The 21,241-nt window shown below is 36.8% G+C and overlaps 1 protein-coding gene across 2 annotated transcripts in view; it reads right to left on the bottom strand.

Annotated features, from left to right (window-relative positions):
• Positions 1–21,241, bottom strand: part of LOC112043039 (adenylyl cyclase-associated protein 2) — a 51,700-nt gene that overhangs the window by 10,371 nt on the left and 20,088 nt on the right. For both annotated transcript variants that reach the window (XM_052883302.1, XM_052883334.1), the window contains exons 2-7: positions 20,883–21,151; positions 12,613–12,698; positions 11,742–12,124; positions 8,437–8,586; positions 6,566–6,741; positions 387–593 (exon numbers count right to left, since the gene is read on the bottom strand). In XM_052883302.1, coding sequence (XP_052739262.1) covers positions 387–593; positions 6,566–6,741; positions 8,437–8,586; positions 11,742–12,124; positions 12,613–12,698; positions 20,883–20,915 — 1,035 coding nt within the window. In that variant the 5' untranslated portion in view covers positions 20,916–21,151. The remainder of the gene's footprint in view (positions 1–386; positions 594–6,565; positions 6,742–8,436; positions 8,587–11,741; positions 12,125–12,612; positions 12,699–20,882; positions 21,152–21,241) is intronic.

Raw genomic sequence — 21,241 nt, 5'->3', positions numbered from 1 at the left:
GGCGGGGCACATAGTTCGAAGAGCCGATGGACGTTGGGGTCCCAAAGTGCTGGAATGGCGACCCCGCACTAGTAAGCGCAGTGTTGGCCGACCCCCCACCAGGTAGACTGACGACATCAAGCGAGTCGCAGGGATTCGCTGGATGCAGGCGGCTCAGTATCGTGATGTTTGGAAGTCCCTACAAAAGGCCTATGTCCTGCAGTGGACGTCCATCGAATGATATAATGATGATGATGATGAATCAATACCTTAATTAAACAACACCTTGTAATATACCCGGGTAACAAGTCCCGGGCTTTTGCGACAACGTTGGAGTTTTCTGTCACACGATGGACCCGGCAACCCGCACGGTGAGTCCATGGAATGCTAAGGTCTCACAAACTCACCTGCATCTGCACCGACTGGCAGTTGACGAACTCGACGCTGGAGACGAGGTTGTCGAACACGACGGCGCACTTGGTGCACGAGTCCAGCACCACGCCGTTGATCTTGCCGCGCACCGTGAGCGCGGAGTCGCGGCACCGGAACATGTACACCACGTTGTTCATCTCGGCGTTCTCTACCACCAGGTTCGAGTTGCCCTTCTGGTATTCCTGGTAACAAGATATTTATAATTCAATGGATTTGCAGGATACGCTTATTAGAAGCATTTCTGAAAAGTATTTTTTAGATGCAACACGACTTCTGAAAAAAGCCGTTAAAAATCGTTGGCATTATAAATGTGCCTAAAGTCAGCCATTGACAATCAATTATTCTCACGTTTCTGCAGCGCAAACGGCAGCGAAGATGTTTTATAAGTCGAGGCGTCATGCACGCAGTGACCAATACAGGATCAGTTAGTCGTGGGTGTTGCAGAAACGTGAGTATAATTGATCGTCAATGGCGTGCATAAGCGAAGTATTCAGTACTACGGTCTACGAGTAAATACTTAGAGCAATGAATAACAAAAATAAGTTGTCCACCAAGAAAAGTATGAACCAGTTCGGTGACGCCACCCGATACGACAAAATAGTGTCAACATAATCTACGAGTAACGAGTACCTATATTTGTAACTACGAACAGGTAGACTAGAATTTTTTTTTACATGCTTTTATTCAGTTTGATATAAGCTATTCGCAGGGATTCGACGGATTCGGAAATGGCACGTCGATTCCCTTTCTACGATCGCAGACGCTTCGAAAACTAGAAAAATGTATTGGAATGACATTTACTATCCACAGGTCACGTGATCAAGATCTGTCATTCCCATACATTTTTCTAGTTTTCGAAGTTTGTGACAGGATCGTGATGATTGGAAGTCCCTACAAAAGGCCTATGTCCTGCAATGGACTTCCATCAGCTGATATGATGATATAAGCTAATTTGAAAATTAGCTTCAGAAGGTCATCGCACCAATAAATTCAATGTCAATAACATTTTATTATAAGCGGAGATAAAGATCTCAACTAATTAACATGAATTAGGAATTCAATATTGACTTAATTACATAACTAAACGAATAAACAAAACCTCACTCAAGTAAATGGGTAAATATTAGCAAAGCGGTCCAATTTTAACAAAGTCGAAGAACAAGTATGAGGAAATGAGATTGCTTTGAGCACCAAGAACGCCCTTTATAAATCATAATATCCTCAAAGGAATACCTTCTAAATGAAAGCACATTGTATTATTATGTTTGTGTAGGAAACATTGCGAAACTAAGTAGATTGAAGGTACTATTTAAGTAATATTAATAAATAATAACGGGAACTAGATATTAGTAGGTGGTAAAGTTTTGGCTCGTGTTTGTTAGCTTATGCATGTTACTTCATCCGAATCTCTTTAGGTCTAACGAACGGAATCAGATGAAACGTGGCTTTAAACTTAGCTTTATACTATCGAGTAAGGAAGCTCTATTAAAATAATACGTACGTATATACTCTGATACTTTTTCATCATTGCACAGCATTGTTGTGCTATGAGACTACGATGTAAATTTTATTTTAGCATAAAAGGCAAAAATTATCAAATTACTTGGACCTTGCTCACGAGATTAACGCCATGTGGAGCCAACTATTATTGTTCCGATAGTTGTTTCAGAATTTGTATTATATTTTGTTTGAATAACATTGTTAAAAATTTAAAAAAAAACGAGAAATAATAAATGAGAGTAAATATACAGCTAGGTAGCTATAGGACAACTAGGCATTAGGTATATAAATTAAACATATGTATTAAGATTTAGTGCAATAAACTTGTCTTTATAATTTGGCACCTCTAGAGGTTTAAATGTACCTTTCCGTCACTTTTTCAGTACAGTGTTATTACCTTTCGCTACATAGATCCTTTGTGTGAGTGTATAGCTGTGTCACGTAAAAAATAAATACGTATATGATTTATTAAACTTATTGAAGTTTAAATGTCGACCTCCAAAAGTTAACTGTGCTAAATGTTAACATCGCTTTTCCTGTGGAGATGTCTGATTTGCGCTCTCGCAACTAAACCAAACTAGTCACCGAGCTTTCCAAACTTACTTCTCTCTAGTCTATTAAAACTTTGTACTTCGAATCTTGTAACCAATACTGCGTATGTATTTTCATATTATACCATACCTAATGCAACGACAATCTTATAAAATAATAAACAAAATAAACAAAATAATGTAATTCCATTGGCGTCAAAATTCTAAATTCGTAATAAGCAATCGCACATTTGTCAGGGCTGACCTTAGACTAATAACTTATAGACCCGAAACACCTATTTTACAATTTTTACTCCAAACGTAAGCCGGAGCAAAGAGATAAAGATATTTCGATTCTTCCGTTATTGGTCAATGTCATTCTTTCGTCACGAGATATGTAGTTATCGTATTATTTCTATTGTATCTTTTACCCAACAATTGATCGACTGATTAGAACCAACATAATTAATTAAATAATACGTTTTGATTCATACACCTTCAAATAATGTATAAAGAGATTAAAAGCTTTTAAATCACGCTTTTAAAAGTTTAACTTTATGGGTGTGGCACTAAGTTGTTTGGACGCGATGAAAGCTTGTTACTTTGTGATTTTACGATGGAAAGTTATGAAACATGCCACACAGAGGCTTACGGGTACGAGTATCAGGTCACCCGTTCACCACATATTATAATTTTTTTTTAAGAATATTTGCCATATCTTTTAAGTATGACCAATATTCCCATTCCCTTCAACTAGTCTTGTACTCGTAAGACTATATTAGGAGTGGGTACGACAATAGTCCAACGAAGCGAGGATCGAACTACCACCTCTCGGTGATGAGTCTGACTGCTTTTAGCATTGAGCTATTGAGGCTCTAAATGTTATAAGGCTCATGTGCAAAGTACAAGTTATGCGAAGGCACAAAGGCCTGAATGAATCGGAGTAATGAAGTATGGTATGATTGTAGTCTTAGGTTAGAATTATATTTATCTGTCGTGTACAAGAGCCGTGACGTCACATCACGATTGGTGTTTGCATTTACGTGTCGTATTATGACACCCGTCGTAGAACCGTGATAGCCCAGTGGATATGACCTCTGCCTCCGATTCCGGAGGGTGTGGATTCGAATCCGGTCCGGGGCATGAACCTCCAACTTTTTAGTTGTGTGCATTTTAAGAGATCAAACATCATGTATCTCAAACGGTGAAGGAAAACCATCGTAAGGAAATCTGCATACCAGAGAATTTTCATAATTCTCTGCGTGTGTGAAGTCTGCCAATCCGCATTGGGCCAACGTGGTCAACTATTGGCCTAATTCCTTTCATTCTGAGGGGAGACTGGAGCTCAGCAGTGAGCCGAATATGGATTGATAATGATGATTCTGAGACCTTCTGAAAGTGAGTTACTTGCAAAAGGCCATCAGTAAAAGTTCAAAGTTATAAAGAAAATCGCGATATATAAGCTCACAACAAACATACACAAGCTTACAAATACATACTCGTATAACCACATTAACTAGTTTGTCTTATATGGATGTGGCTGTGAAGCAATCCTTTTATGAACAGAAAATGAAACTGCATTTGTTTTCTACATTTCTATATTAAGTAAACGTGTGTATAATTCTGTTAATATCACCGGTTTTGGACAGGTTTCAGCATTGGAAACTTGTAACACTTTGTTGTTTCGAGTATAACGAACCTTCCACAAAATTGTGATATTATCTCAGAAAGCTTGTATGTTTATACTTAGCAGCCTGGAGCTAAACAGGGAAATATTTATTTTTTTTACAATTCCACATCATCACAGTGTCTCTCATAACATACAGACTTCCAGCTTTTACAAAATGACTCTCAACCTCAAAACTCAATCAAAGACGTATACCACACCGGGCATTATTTTGTTACTAGCCGACGCCCGCGACATCGTCCGCGTGGAATTCAGTTTTTCACAAATTATTTTTTCCAGGGTGATAAATAGCCTATGTGTTTAATCCAGAGTGAAATCGATTTCCATTCCAAATTTCAGCGAAAGTAGTCGCAGCGTAAAGGAGGAACAAACATACACCCACATAAACTTTCGCCTTTATAATATTAGTGTGATATCTTGAAATAAACGATTTCGATATTTTTTTCCAGGCCACATTTTTCCTACACTTCCAACACTATACTACTGAAAAAATACAGTGGCATTATCCCAGAATACTTGTGTTTTAACAGACTTTTTTATATTTAGGAGCAGCCGCAAGCTTAAAAGCGAAATATATATTTTTTGCGCGCCCAAAGTGGAGCGCTTGAGAAGTTTTAATGAAAATCTTGCTTTAGAAACGATGTCTGACTAGAAAAATAAAAAAGTCGCTATGTTGCAGATGAAAAAAACTAATTTCTTCAACAAGCAAACTGAGCAAAGATTTTGAAAAGTCAAGTCTGTCTTTTTTTGTGACTATGTCTATGCTTAAGAAAATTTACTGAGCAACAGCAAAGATTTCAGGAAAAATAACATGAATAGTTTAAAAAACTAAAATATACGATTGATACCCATATCGTGGGGTGCATTTCAAATAGCCTGTCCGCCAACTTGGACGTCCGCCATATTGGATTTAAGTCACATGACTATTTTTGTCGTATTCCTGACAGCAAACCCTATTATTTGATATCCATATCATGGGGGTGGATTTTAAACAGTCTTGTGGAGGCCGCCTTATTGGATTTGTAATAACGTTTCTTAGCTAGTCGTCTATTATCATCAGAACTCAGAGCGTGTGCCAAACTTCATCCTAATCGAAGACCGGGTAGTGGGTCAAATTGTGAGTCCAAGATTTTCTTACATACATAGTTACAAGTAAAGCTAAAATAAGCGTATTAAAAAGACCTATAATTTTTGATTATATCTCGTGTACAGGTCCATTTCTACTTTGATCCAAAGAATCATTGTCGTTAAACTCATCGTGTTATTTAGAGATAAATGTTAATCGCGAAATTTAGAGCAAAACGTTTTCAAACGTCTTAGATACAGCGAAGTCACAATGACCCATTTCTTGCCATCTCGCGCTAATACAGGCGGCGTGTCGAGTCCGACGCCTCCGGGTTTGTCGGCTTAAATGGCGCGAAACTATGTACTTAGCTGAGAAAAATATGTGACAAGTCTTCCCTGAAACTATGGTTTTAAAAGACTTTACTTTAAAAATGAAGACTAGAGTTCCGTAGTCAAAGAACTATGCTATCGCCATGTCTGGTTGCGTGGGCGTGGTTTAGCTCAAAGACTTAGTATTAGAAAGCTGTGATTTGTAGCTGTGAACTAACTGATTGATAAGTAATGCTAATAAAGGTTGAAATAAGTCAAGCCTATTACTACATATACGCCAATATACATATAGTGTTTGCTCTTTATAGTGTTAGTATAGATATATAAAACGTATAAAACGTATTATTAGGACTATATAAATAATAAATTAATGCAGTTAAAAGCTCTTATAAGCGTGAACTAGACACTAGACAGTATCATTAAACAATTTTAATAGCGTTTTAAACTTTATATTGATTAAAGTTTAGCTATTAAAGTTGTTTAATGGCACTGCTCATATAGAGCATATAATGGTAGAGCCCAGGATGCTAAATTTGCAGTTACTAAAGCGTAATAAAACCTCGTTCGTTTCCCAAAGGTCATTGTTTTAGTATGAAACTATTTACGAATTAAACCTTTTTCGTTTTATAGTAGGCTAGTACTCGTAACAGAGAAAAATTAAAAAAAAAACAAAATTACTTTAGCCCCTAGAGGCTGAAATACTTGTTTAACCCCGCTGTGGAGTGGTAATATGACGGTGTTTTTGGGCAAGAGTAGTGAAAAACCTATTATTATTTCAGTAATAATATTAGAATGCAGTTACTAAAGCGTAATAAGACCTCCTTCGTTTCCCAAAGGTCATTATTTTAGTATGAAACTATTTACGAATTAAACCTTTTTCGTTTTATAGTAGGCTAGTACTCGTAACACAGAAAAATTAAAAAAAAATTAGTTTAGCCCCTAGAGGCTGAAATGCTTGTTTAACCCCGCTGTGGAGTGGTAATATGACAGTGAGTAGTGAAAAACCATTATAATTTCAATAATAATATCAGAATATACTCACAATGACCCACTTCTTGCCGTCTCTAGCGAAGACGGGAGGCTTGTCAAGCTGCCCAGCGCCGGGCGTGGGCAGAGCTTTAGCGGGCGCGGTGGAGCTCGCCGCCTTGAACGGAGCGGGGCCCTGGCGCAGCTGCGGGTTCTTGTGCGTCTGCATGTCCGATGTCACCTTGCGCAGACCTGACAAACAATCAACATTGTTAGCACAGAGTATCCAGAGAGAGTCTTTACAAGCAACGTACTGAAGCCGGTTAAATCCATTAAGAAAAAAACAAACGTCACGTCATGGAGACCCATGACCCATACCAACGTTTTTCATAATTTGTATTTTAAAATTTAACACTAACAACAATTACGTAAATTAATATAATAATCAATACAAAAATACTCCATCTTATTTCTTTAGTTTTTGTAAACAGTTTTTAGAATATTTAAAAAGATAGGACGTCATTTTTCTAGAATCATTTTGAAAATTACTTATGCGACGGTTCGTGTCGTACTGACTAGAGAATGTATTACTTTTGAATTTTGTATTTGGAGCGCGGCTAATCTCATGGTGAGATTAACCGTGTACGCAGGATATACTATAGTACACTATTGTGTGCGCGCAATCACAAGTGCACTATCTTTAGGCTACTATTAAATTTTCTCTTGTAAGAGAAATTCCAATAAATTATTTTTTTTTGTTGGCCTGACCCGGGGTTCGAACCCTAGACCTTATTGTACGTAGCCGAACTAGCTTACCACGGGACCAATGAGGCAGAACTACCTGTATGCAATATACTGCCAACTTTCTCTAACAAACAACACAAAAAACTCCAAAATGCTTCAGTATCAACAGTTCATGTTATATCTACTTACTAAAAATAAAAATGTGAGAAATAAAATACAAAATTCAGAACACATACATCACCAAACATAAGTTTTGAACGCGATGAAATGCTACGCAAACAAAACGGTTCGATCAAATATTTTTTGGATCAGGAATAAACTCGAATCACGTATGACGTAGATGTATGAAAAATGTGAATAGAATAAGTTATATCTGTCTGATGAGAGAATAAATTGAAAAATAACAATGTGGTTCAAAAAATACACGATCCCAATGATTGGAATACAGCAGCAATTCGGAGAATAAAACGGACAGTATTATGTTCTTGTGCGGTTCAATAAATAATTGGATAATTTAAAACTGAACGAACGAATTGAACGTATTACTTAATTGAGTGGGCTATAGATAGCCCAGTCAATTAAGTAAAATAAACAGGTAAAATTCGGAATAATAGTCAACTACTCATTAACACCAAAGTGAAGTAGTAGGTATACGAGTTAGCAGTTTATATAAATCTAAATACATATAATAATAATAATAATAATATTTATTTCAAGCTTCCATAGGTTCATAGTTATGTTAGTATAAATAAAAATAGAATGTGTTAGTAACTTATAAACTATAGCAATATAACTTATTTTTTTTTTTAAATAAATCATACTAGTAATATGTGTGTCACTGCCGCTCCAATCCATTTGACATGGAACAGCAGTGATTCACATATTTACAGTAATATAAGGTCACTCATCACAATAACTCGAAAACCGCTTGAACAAAGTTGGATTTTAGCAGGGAGGTAGTTTCGAGGTAGTAGACGATTTTGCGAGAGGACCAGATTAAGGACGTTCTCCCCCTCTCTCTGTAGGAAATTAAAAATGACCAGACAGAAATTCAACAACAGAGCACCCGTCAGTTAGACGGCTTAAATCACAAACCGTTGTCTGGTTTTAACGTTATCTCGTAATCTTTGGGGCGCTTAAGGGTTTATCGCTGTTTTAATGAATTCTAAGCGGTTTTTAAATAGACAGACAAAAGATACTCACTGCTAGTAATGGCTTCACCCTTGTTGATCTCCGCGAACAGAGCGCTCCTGTCGTCAGCCGTCATGTTGGCGAAGTCCACCTCGGGCAGCGCGGGCGGCGGCGGGGGCATGCCGCCGGGCGGGGGTGGCGGGGGAGCGCCCGCGCCCTTGCCTGCGGGTTAGGACTCCGTTAGTATACCACGTAAAAGGTCAGGTCGAAAGTATATTTTGGACCCCTATTACATGTACTTTACAAAATTAATATTGTTTATGTTCAATTTAATATGTGCCTACTACCTATATTATGTTATTAAAAATAATCGTTTATTGTTTATTTCGCTGAAATTAAAAGTAATAATTGATTCTTAGAATGGAATTATAGTATAGGTAGGTGTAGTAGGATCTTAATGTCCAATAATCCAATTAATTTGACATAAAAAATCTTTTCATCCACTGAACGTATGGCTGAATGTCGTTTCTAATTCGATCTTAGACTAATAAATTATTTACATTTTATAGGCAAACAAGGAATTTGGTGGGAAATTTGTAGTATCCACTTCACTTGTAGCTTGTTTTATTTTCTATCAAAAAAAAATTAAATATAAAGTTATGAAAAGTATCAACCCAAATTCGACTCACTGTTGAGCACGAGTCTCCTCTCAGAATGAAAGGGCCCAATGCGGGTTGGCCTGACTTGGCGCAACTTATTATTCGGTTTCTGTTCCATAACATCAGAGAGAGAAATAATAATAATTAGTACAAAAAACGAACTTCACGCAGACGAAGTGGAGAGTTAATTTATATAAACACAGGAGTAATTTACATACAATAATGTATTACACAGTGGAAGCTTTTGTATTTTCGTTATTTCGTTATTGTTAATTTCGATTCATACTATAGGTAATTACTGTGCTTCCACGTGTTATATTATACCTACTGGTATATGCCTCTGATTTAAATTATGTATTCGGATATCAATTAAATTGAAAATAGCTATTGTTGAAACCTCAAAATATGAAAAATATTGAATATGGAAAGTTCTATTTAAATAATAATAATAATTATTCAATACCTTTTTTATTTTAAAATAATTTTATATATTTCAGTGGATTACAATAACCAAATCGCGGTGGCCTGGATTTCGCAACGTGCGACGTCACATTTCACCAAACAAACGTGTTATGTAATACATTGTTTGCGAGTTACTGTTATACGAGATACGCGAGATACACTCTAAAATATTCATTCATTCTTACAAGTTCAGCAAAAATATCTAAAATTATTTTTTAAAAATACACATGAAAACTAGAACGTCGTAGTTAGTTTTGTTTTGTTTTAATAAATATGACGTCAAAGCTCGCCAAGTCACGTATATGGTTGTTTTATAAGGCTACGTTAATTTAAAAATGTTTTCAATAACTTTCAAGTACCCAATTAGTGTAAATCGAGCCTTTATCAGTAAACAGTGAGCCCAACGTGAGCTCACGTCAGTATCTCACAAGTACTATGAGCCCACATTGGGCTCATAGTAATGTGGGCTCATAGTACCTACTTGTGAATTCTCCTCTATTAACCTATTGATACTTTTAGGGTGTATAGATAACTTTGTATGGGGACTGTGAACGTTTTAAGCTAAAATCATTGTAGAGAATTAAACAGCATAAATGTTACCTTGGACAATATTTAACATTGTAATCTGGAGTTGTCGTATAATTCTTTTTCCATTATAAAGGAAAGTAAAGCTCTTGCATAAATTATGCGGCGCCGTGGCATTAACATTTTTAGAGACGGTTTAGCACGCGAAACTTGTGCGCCTGGCTTTTAATGCTAATTAAATTGTTCGAACTTTACGACATACTTAACCTCGTTTTGTGTCAAGGCTAATTGCTATGAGCAATGTTTTCTTTTTTTATTCTTTACAAGTTAGCCCTAAGCCACAATATAGACCAAACTAAGATGGAAGTCAGCTGACTTGGTAGGAGTACACGACATTATCACATAACGCTAAATTAAAATCTAAAAAAAATCGCTTGGCAATACGTCTTTACCGGTAGGGTGGTAACGACTCACGGCCGAAGCGTCCCACCAACCAGACCTGGATCAATTAAGAAAACCTAAAACCCAGCAGAGGATCGAATCCAGGGCCTCCGTCTTGTAAATGCACAGCGCAAAGCACTGCACCACGGAGACCGTCAAAATTTGGAGTTCATATGTGAAAAGTCTTTATCTGTTTGTATTTCTAGTGACTCTACTAACATTTCGAATGGTAGAACTAAGAGTCGTCAAAAACACAGCAATTGCTGTTTACAAGAACCATCCAATTACTGGTGTCAATTTGACGTATTCAGCTTTTAATTCATCAATTTTAATTGGTTAAGTTTGGTACTCTTTATGACTGTCAATTGTCTATTGAATAACCATTCCCGTAAAGATGAAGAACATAGCATTCCTTTATTGCGGATCATATAAAACTTCTCATTTACGAGGTAAGTTTTATTGAACGATAATTCTTTATGGATGTTTTGTAGGAATTTGATCTGGGTTTCTTTTATCTTTAATTTGACGACACACTGTTAACTACCTGATTGCATATCTTATATAATAAGCCTAAGTAATTTAATAATAGGATTGTAGTTTCATCTGAATATGAAGTTGAAGGGGCGGACGAAAAAGTCTAAGATGGAGTGGCTGGCTAATTTAGAAGAGGTACCTACTAGGATTTTTATTTAATTATAATCCTGACAGATTTCTAGGGTGCATCGAAAAGGCGAATTCGCTTAATAGTATTTATTATTTCTCTGTGGGATGGTATTTCCTCTTGTACGAAGTCTTCCAATAGACAAGTTATTTTTATAACTCGCTAGTGCGAGATTAGAATTCAACTCTATTGCGCTTTGTCTAACACTAACTAAAGAGAAAGACGTGAATTCGAAACTCGCACTTGCGAGTTCTAAAAACATTATTGCAGAAAAGCCCGCGCAAGCAAAGAGTGTTCACTAAGCAGGGCATTAAAAGCTCAGACTAATTACATATTAGGACCTTACTTACTTTTCAACTTTACTTTTGTCAAAGTATATGATCAACGATCTAATGCGATTATAAAAAACTGTCTCTATCGAACCGATGTTTATTCGTGTTCATTGGTTAAAGAGCTCCGTAAAATACCTTTTTGTGTAGTTGAATGGTGTAAAAAACGGTTAACAACTTCTAGTTTAGTAAAAGCTATATACCTAATCTAAGCTCGTTTCCTACAAAAAAATACAGTCAAGTTTGTTTGTGAATTTGGTTGCGAGACTAGTCCATATGTAATTAGAGAAGGAAACTTACCAGACCAAACGAGCCCAGTAGTGTGGTACTGTTTCACATAGGCCTGCAGATCAGACAACAGCTGCACCCAAGCGCGGCACCATTCTACATGGGTCTTGTCTTTCTCTTTCCACTCTTTGAGCACACGGTTCGTGTAGAACTGGCCGGCGTCGTTCATCTCTTTGACGTACGGCGCGGGGGTTGGGGCCACGGCCACCCAGCCGAGAGCGGGAATGCTCTCCGATATAGCGGACAGATGGTTGAAGAAGTTAGAGGCGCGATTCTTTTCGCGGTACTGTTGGATCGCTGATATCTTGTCGCTCGTTGATTTGAGGAGTTGAACTTGTTCGCCGTCGGATGGTTTGGAGCGAGACGCTGCCAACTGTATGTAACGGAGTTGCTCCCTAAAATAAAAGTTATATAGGTACAAATAATGTTTCCACTCTGATCAATTACCTATCACGCCTATGTACTAAGTGTCGCCGCACATGGGCTACACGCAACAGCCACAAACGCCGCTACAGGAAGCAAGAAGGGGCCACAAAAGTAGCTGAAACGCGCTAAAGCCACTTGTGGTCGGTGGCTGCTACTTTTTTAACACATACATGCAGTATCATAATCGAACGAATGGCGTCTTGCGGTGTTTTTTTTTTTGTAGGCCTTTAGTGGCCGGTGCGGGCCACAAGATTATAGCGAGCAGCAAAGATTGTAGCGTGTGGCGGCCACCGGCGTCAACCGTGTGCGGCGAGTCTATATTAAATGTATGAAACTACAGGAAATATGCCGGTAGCGGCGTTTTGTGGTTGTAGCCGTTGTGAGCCCTTAGATGTAGCATACAGTTATGAGGCCTTGGCTATATAGTGGAGGTGAAAGGAGAAGGAAAAATTCTTACTGAAAAGCATCGTTGACCAGATTGGCATGTGAAGCGATGTCCCCGCCAAGTTGGTTCGATAACTGCAAATAACTCTGCAGGGGACCCTAGAACAATAGAGAATCATATGTACAAAAATATCTATCGGCAGAATAAACGGCGGGACGAAATTAATGCCGACCAATGTAATACAGTATTTTTCATACATCCATATATTTATTTACAATAATTTTTTCTGTCATGAATAATAATCTAGGAAATTAAAGTGCGTCCTGTAAAGCGCGACAAATTCAAATAATCTGCATGTGGATATTAACTATAGCAGGAATAATTGTTTCAATAGATATAATGTAAGAGTAATAGAAATATCTGATAATGAAATAAAAACAATAAAATTTTAATAAAAAAAATACAACCGACTTCAAAATCTAAAAACGCTCCCACTTAACTAAAAATTACATCATAATATTGAATCATGTTCTACCTGCTGATCCACTTGAGAACCTCCTCCTTTTTGCAGTCGGTTAAATAATGTATCATCATAACATTTTTTCCTGTTATAGTAGCAAATGCAGATTTATGTCGCTTAACAAGTTTTCATTTGGTAGTCTTATCTTTACTATAAAGTAAAATATCAATATATGTATATTTTAACACATAATATATCCAAGTTATCCAAAAATGTACTTAATGTAACCGTTTATAGTGTTATGATAGATGGCCCATTACTCCATTTATGACGATGGCATAAAGCCTTAGTAGCGAGCACGCGGCACTCGAAATGTCTTTTCACGGCGTTAACAATAGCCCTTTATAAAGGCGACGAGCAACTCCTTTTAATACCTAAAAGCGACAATGGGTCTATCTAGAAAATCGTAGCAAATACTAAGCTCTCTACTTTTCTTAAAAGTGGAGGGATATAGAGCTTAAAACGACCAAGCTGCTCGAATGCGGGTTGGCGGGTTAGATATAATTGACAGAAAATACAGATAATGTTTATCATCACCGTCATTTTCATTAACAGCCGATGGACGTCTGTTGGACATAGGCCTCTTGCATAGACTTCCAAGCAAAATGGTCTCAAACGACCAACATCCAGAGGCTCGCTGCAACTCGCTTGATGTCCTCAGTCCAGGTAGTAGGGTCAAGCAACACTGGGGTTTAAAGTGCGGGCTCGCAACGCAATTCCAGCACCTTAGGACCCCACCGCTATGTCAGTGACTTTGGTTCTTATAATATCTCAAATCAGATAATATTTGTTTATTAATTACGCCAGCTACCAAACCGGAACCACCGGAACTCAGCAATGTTGCTAAGTAGTATTTCTCCGGGGAGCTGTCACTAAGAGCTCTAGTATGAGATCGTGATCAACACTATACACCGATAAATAAGTAATTTGAAACTATTCATTCGTACCTAATTCACCTCTCATATCTCGTAAATGGCAGAGCCGAATGATATTAAGAAGAAACATCTAAAAATCATGGTTGGAAAATCAGTCAAATCCAAATAAGTCAGACACACATAGCTGACAAACTTATAATACCCCTTTTTAGCTCCGGGGGTTGGAAACAGAATAAAAGTCATTGGAATATCTACACAGTACAAAATAAATGTTAACTAATAAAAGTGCAGAGTCCGTTGAGAAATTGCATTCAAGCTCCGTTCCGTTGGGTCAAGTATGGCTACTTAGTTATTTTATGAAGATACAAACCTATTGATACTTTATAGCTATCTGTGTGTGTACCTTCTCGTAGTTTCTAATTTCCCATGAGATTCAGTCACGTATTTACCTACCAATTTAAGTATTAGTACCAATTTTGTAAAGCTCTAATAGAATTACGTCATTGAAGAAACTTCTATTCAAAATTCATGAGTTTATTGATAATCTATTCAGCGGTTCCAAATATATGGTGATCAGCTAGTCGGTTACCCAGTACTTTGATGAATATGTAACTTTTCTGCAGCATTCATAACAGTCGGAGTCGCAATTCATGATAATTTAACCGCGGAGCGAAATGTAAGGTATTCGAATGGTAGTCGAGCTCAATAATAGAATTTTCGATGAAACAAAGATCTTTGCAGAGTGCCTGGCACTGAATTGAATAAAAAACCAATAAAATGATAGAAAAGTCATTATTAATTAAATGATGCCCAACAAAGTTACTGAGGATGGAAATAAAAGAGTAATGGTTATAAAATGATAAGACGGAGGATTGTAACGGAATAAATATATGATTTATGTCATAACCTAAATGATCAATGACGCTAAAGTTTTTTTTGTGTTCCAGTAAACAGCCGATAGTACAAATGGATGGAAGGTAAACAAATAGTCAAAACAAGAGCGCTCCTAATCGAAGTAAATTGATTGTCACAATACATCCTGTGGCGTTTGGCGACAAACAAGGCACTTATTCATCGTAACGCTTTTCCGTTGTTTGTTGTCCCGTTGATACCATAAGGGAAACTGTTTTGCAATTTAAGTGAAAAAATTGTCGAATTTTAAGTAAACTGTTACTTAAAGTAAGAGTACCTAAAAGGTGACTTAATTTCATTTACTTACTAGCAGACGCCCGCGACTTCCTTAACCTAGATCTCTTTAATCCGGCCCTATAGCAAAGCCCGTCCTTAGTGAATACCTACTAACTATAAAGTACCTGCGAAATATCAGCTTTGTACATCAAACGGTTTTAGAGATTTCGTGATGAATGATGAAGGAAACCTTTCGCATTTATATATTAAGATTTCACTGTTAAGTATATCAAACTAAACATAAAAAGCTTTGCACGAGTAATTTAGAAGCCAAAACAATCACATCGAGTAGATGTGATTATTTTGGCTTCTATACCTACTCTCGCACTTGGAGATTGAAATGAAAATAAGGAGGAGTATATTCCGATTAGAAATTAATTTAGAAATTGAAATATGTATATTCAAATGTAGAAATGAATTAAGAAATTGAAAACGAAATTAAATTCTGACACTAAGTTACAAAGCGTAAGCGGATAATCCCGACTTCTGAATACTTTTAATGGTACAAATTATTTTATTCCACATCAGTTGTGCGATTTTTTTTATGATTTAATAAAACAAAAGTTTGATTAATATTGTGATCTGCGTTAGTGAAGAGATGGCAGTTGTAAAACAAAATATTTTAAAGATTTTAGCTCATTTGCCGGCTCAACCTATTTTTGTATGGATTTTTAAGCTAAATAAAGAATTTGAATTATCAGAATAGATAGAATTTAGATTTGCCAATTCAATCAACTAAAGTAGTCAACCCTAAACCTACACACAAGGGAAGTAATTGAAGAAGAATGCGACTGATGCAATATTTTCAGTTGCAGTCAAAGCAACTTCACACTTGCATTTCCCTACGCAAAGTCTATGTAAAAGGGGCTCAAACATGCCATAAACATGCAAACATGTGGCAATTTTACATCTGTGTGCCTTTTCAACGTAAAACGTATTAAAATATTCAAAGATCATTCCGTTTGACGGATATACGAGTATGGGCCTTTTCACACACGCACGGTTTCCGCAGTGGTACTACGACGGCTTATAAATTTAGGTATTTACATATTTATTATAAGCTTTTACTAATACTACGACTAAGCTGTAGGTTCACGTTTATATTACCTGACTACTGAAAGATTTAATAATTGATTAAACAAGCAGACGAACCTGATGTTAGATAGAAAACTATCGCTTATAACGGCAAAACATTGCGTTGTTTTTTAATTATTTTTTATAAGTTTGACTACAATGACTACAGTCGAATCTGATGGTAAGTGATGATGCAATCTAAGATGGATATCCAGCCTACCCGTCAACCTGATTAATATATCTAGAGACTCGTATGGCTATAATTTAATCGGCAATCATATCATTATTTTCGGTGATCGTTACTTTCGGAGCTACCGGGATTTAAAGGATCAATTTTGCAGCGCATTGGTAGAAAACGCACCACACTAAGTGACGCGAAAGAATGACGTCGTCGCTGAGGCGTTCACACAAAATTACAAATATCATCTTTATTTGTTTGTGCGTTTATGTTTATACTTTATATAATCAAAAATAATGTAATGAAGCTAAAAATGTATGAATTTACGTTAAAAGATTTTTAATAGATTTCGAAAGTGTTTAATCCTATTTTTTATATTGAATTTATTTACCCGAATGTCTCATAAAATCAATATAATGAAACCCTGTCATCAATTCATCATCCCTATTTTTGATTTTAAACTTATTTCGTGGTTGTTCATTATGAATGATATTTAAACGGGTACATACCACGATAACAGTTGCAGTCCCGTCGTGACCACGATCCATGCAACTGGGTCGAAATATCGACAATAAAAATCTCGTCGTTTTATCGTGGTATGTACCCGTTTAAATATCATTCATAATCCCTATTTTTGATTTATGAGTTGACCCGGTGTCTATTTGGTCGAGTTTACATTTGAACGTTCTACATGACGGATTTTATAATCAACTGAGCACACCAGTTGTATCAATCCCGTAAACGATCGCCGTTCAACAGAGCTTCAATAGCAACAGCAATGTCAATAATAGCTTGTTCAAATTCAATTCCATTAAAACCTAGATATGTGATCCTAACCATTTATAGTGCACAAGCTTTTAGTATAATTAGAGAAGACAGAGTAGTTCTCGTTGTTATATAGTAGGAAAATATTAATCGTTTCAAAAGTCATGATTAAAGTAAAAATCAAATTAATCTCAAAAATCAAGAAACTCGACTGTTTTAAACGTACTGGGAAGTACGAGCAATGGTTCTAATAATACACATCAAATCAAAAATCTTATGATATCTTATAGCATTTTGAACCTATCAAACGGTTGAGAGTGTGCAAACAATACTTGGAACGTCGGTTAAATTAAAAAAAGGAATCCCCTTAAATGGCTATATGTAAAAAGTACCTATCATATTACAGAGGAAGTAACGTAAACAAATTGTCTAAACAAGGGCGGCCATTGCCGATGTAAATGGATTGACACGATGCTTTCTGCACACACAGACAGGCGCCTCATAACCAGCGACACTTTCACATCATTTGCGAATGTTCCAAAGTAGACAGTAATAAAATTTGCAAAGCTTACTCAGTTTGGGGAGCTTTATTACTTTACAGACGGCGTGGAAACAAATTGTGCAAACAAGGGCAGCCGATGTAAACGGATTGCCAAGATACTTTCAAAGTAAGAAAGTAAAATGTTATAAAGTATGCAAAGCACCGATCCTAAATCACGTTACGAAGTAGTAAAGTAAACAAGCTGTGTAAAGAAGAGTAGCAACGAGTATTGCTGATATACATTGATTAATGCGCCAATACTTTTTAAGGATACAAACTGAATAATTCAACTGCCCAAGAATGGGCTATTTTGCCCATTCTTGGGCAATTGAATTAAAATTTGAATAATAGCTAGATAACGCTGGAAATTGGACTCACCTAGTGGGATAGCACTGTAGTTGAAGTTTACAAGGATACAAAATTTACTGCCGAATTACAACGTTCATCCATATTTCATTTAGGAGTAAACTTGCCCAGTTTTGGAACAATGGAGGTTTATTTCCTCTTTATTTGTACGCCACGGTAACAAAGAAACGAGTAAAACAGAAACATAATACGGAAGAAGTAGAATACAATAGAAGGCTTTTGGTAACATTTTGTAGCTCAAAATGTGAATTTTGAAATTTTGACTTTAAGGTTTACAGATAGATATTATTAGGGTTGTCAAAGTTATTCCTAAGGATGCCCATACGGGCAGTTACATTGTCAATAAAATTAACAATATGTAGGGTAAGGTTGCCTCTAAGGAAACAATGCTGTCATATTACCGGAATATGACTTTCGCCGTGGTGCGACTATAGGCAACTTTACCCTACATAATATTGTCATTAATATTGACATCATGACTGCGGGAACCCTCAGACTAAAAATTCTCATCAAAGGCAGAACTGTCACGTTACCAAAATTTGTCAACAGAATTAAGTACTTAAATACGGAATTTCCCCTCTGAGACTACAAATGTTGATTATGGTAATTGGATTGCCCAGTTCCAGCCTATCTATTAAGTAAATAGTCATGCTAATACTTATTATTTATGAAGTAATAAAACTTATAAAATTTTAATTAGGTATTATATATTTCCTAATAAATTGGACCTTGAACCAAAGCGGTCCATGTCCTTAAAGGTGTTACAAAAAAATTACGTCCACACTTAAAGGTTAATGTTTAGACTTTCATATCCAAATAATCAATCAGTAGAACCTATCATAAACCTACAGATAGAATGGATCAATAAAAGTATAAACAAAACCTTTAAATCAAAGTTTTATTTCCTATGCATTCAATTCCCATAACCTTCTACATTAACTTCCGATTTTTACCTCTGCATCCGGTAAAGGAGATAAAATTAACACTTTTCAATTTTCTCATCATTGCACCGCAAGCTGTGTGAGATACACAGCTTGTTGAATATAAAAATACCAATTACATGATTATAGTCTGGCAAGTTCGTTGATAACACTCCCATGATATGCGGGCGACAGGGGGAAAGACTGCGCGGGTGTGAAATCGTGCGTGCGGGGACGTGACGTGCATCAGTCACTCAGTCAGGGTTTTATTCATCGCTACACGCCTCCCGACCCGCGCGCAACTTCGGGAGTGTTACGAACGAAGTTGCCAAGCTATAGTACCACAGTCATACACTTATTTTGATGTAATCAGCAAGAAAACGCCTCCGTGGCACAGTGGTTCGCGCAGAGGATTTACAAGACGGAGATCCGGCTGGGCCGATTGAGATTTTCTTAATTGTTCCAGGTCTGGCTGGTGAGAGGCTTTGGCTGTGGCTAGTTACCACCCTACCGGCAAAGACGTACCGCCAAGCGATTTAGCGTTCCGGTACGATATCGTGTAGAAACCGAAAGGAGTGTGGATTTTTGTCTGTATCTCTTCCCTACGTTTTAACTACTTAATTGACCGTCATAAAGTTTTACATACACAAAAAGATGAAAATATAAAGAGATTTTTGTTTTATTCAATGTTACAGTTAGCAGCTGCGATCTCACTTGATGTTAAGTGACGATGCAGTCAAGATGGTATCAGGCTCATTTGGAATTGTACAAGTGTTATATATCTACCCACCTCTAGAGGAGTCTTAAGACGGACTATACAGGCATAATACTGGTACGGTGGTAACTAACCGTGCTGATTACCTACCTACCATTAGACAGTTTTTTGCACATACAAAGTAACATAACGAAAAGACATAAATAATGCACTAAAGGCGGTATTATAATTTCAACAGAAAAAGACAAGTAGGTATACAAGAGAAAATACTGCACCTAAAGGATAGAAACATAAATATTAGACGTGGGCAAAGTCTAATATGATGATACAACGTTGAAAGCCAAAAGACAAAAGATAATGCAGCTAGAGTGAGTCACTGAGAACGTATCTTAGAGCAAAGTATGTTTTATTCAAAACCTTTCAATACCACAGTACTACCTACATTCGAGTACAAAGATAGTCTCACGAGGACTATCTAGTTTCCACAAATATACGAAGAAATAAATGTAACTAGACAACCCCTTATATTTTCTACTAACCCACTTGTTGAAGAGCTCTCTACTCTCGAGTCCACATTGGATCACATAAAATTGGAAATGTTGAAATAACAGAATGTTTTCAAGTAAACTTAAATTTCAACCAGAATAACAGTTTTAGTATCAGATTTAGAACATGTTGTACAGAATAGGAATGTTGTAAGGAGAATCCTAATAAAGCTTTTATTTTGTGTTACTCGTTTAATAGACAACACATTACATCACACAGACGTAATGATTGTTGTTCGTCTAATTAATTATAACTACGGGGTTTACTAACAGAGTAGGTACAGGAAATGTGCGGACAAATATTTGAAATATATTAATGAGGCCTTACATCATGTTAATGTAATATTAATAGTATGGTTTTTACCATATCACTATATTAAATTTGTGCTTTTTTGTGTCCTACTTCGATTAATGTCTGCATCTAGCTTAATTGAATGCTTAGAATAACTACCTAATATTAGTACGACTTATACACAGTGCAACAACCACACATTTATAATTTTTAATCGACTTCCAAAAAGGAGGAGTTTCTACTTTTCTACTCCATTGTGAACATCATCATGACAGCTTATGGACATAATATCGTTTATAAATGCAAAGTCTCGCATTTTTTTTGCTTATTTAAGTATTTGAAAGTGATATCATGAAAACATACCTGCATCAAATCCTGATATCCGTTGATACTCATATTGTCAGTATCAATTATCTCTACAGTCGGTTGCACAGGCGGTAGCGGAGGCGGAGGCGGCGGCGGGGTGGCTACGCCGTCGGGCGAGGGCGCGGGGGAGCGGGGCGGGGTCGGGGTGCGCGCGCGCAGTACGGGCAGGCGCTCCAAACGCAACGTCACCAGCTCCAACCGCTCTATCAGAGCCTCGAGATCTGCAGCCGGGCTTTGGACTGCAGCTGCGGGTTCCACTTCACTACCTGGACAACAAAACAAATAAACATTAGCATATTGATGATAATCGTATTATGTGTGTGTGTGTGTGTGTGTATTCGTAATATGACACGTGT

The sequence above is a fragment of the Bicyclus anynana genome, chromosome 1 (assembly GCF_947172395.1).
Source record: "Bicyclus anynana chromosome 1, ilBicAnyn1.1, whole genome shotgun sequence".
NCBI classification, from domain to species: Eukaryota; Metazoa; Arthropoda; class Insecta; order Lepidoptera; family Nymphalidae; genus Bicyclus; species Bicyclus anynana.
The sequence above is the reverse complement of the archived record's forward strand: the minus strand, read 5'-3'. Positions and strand labels throughout refer to the sequence as shown.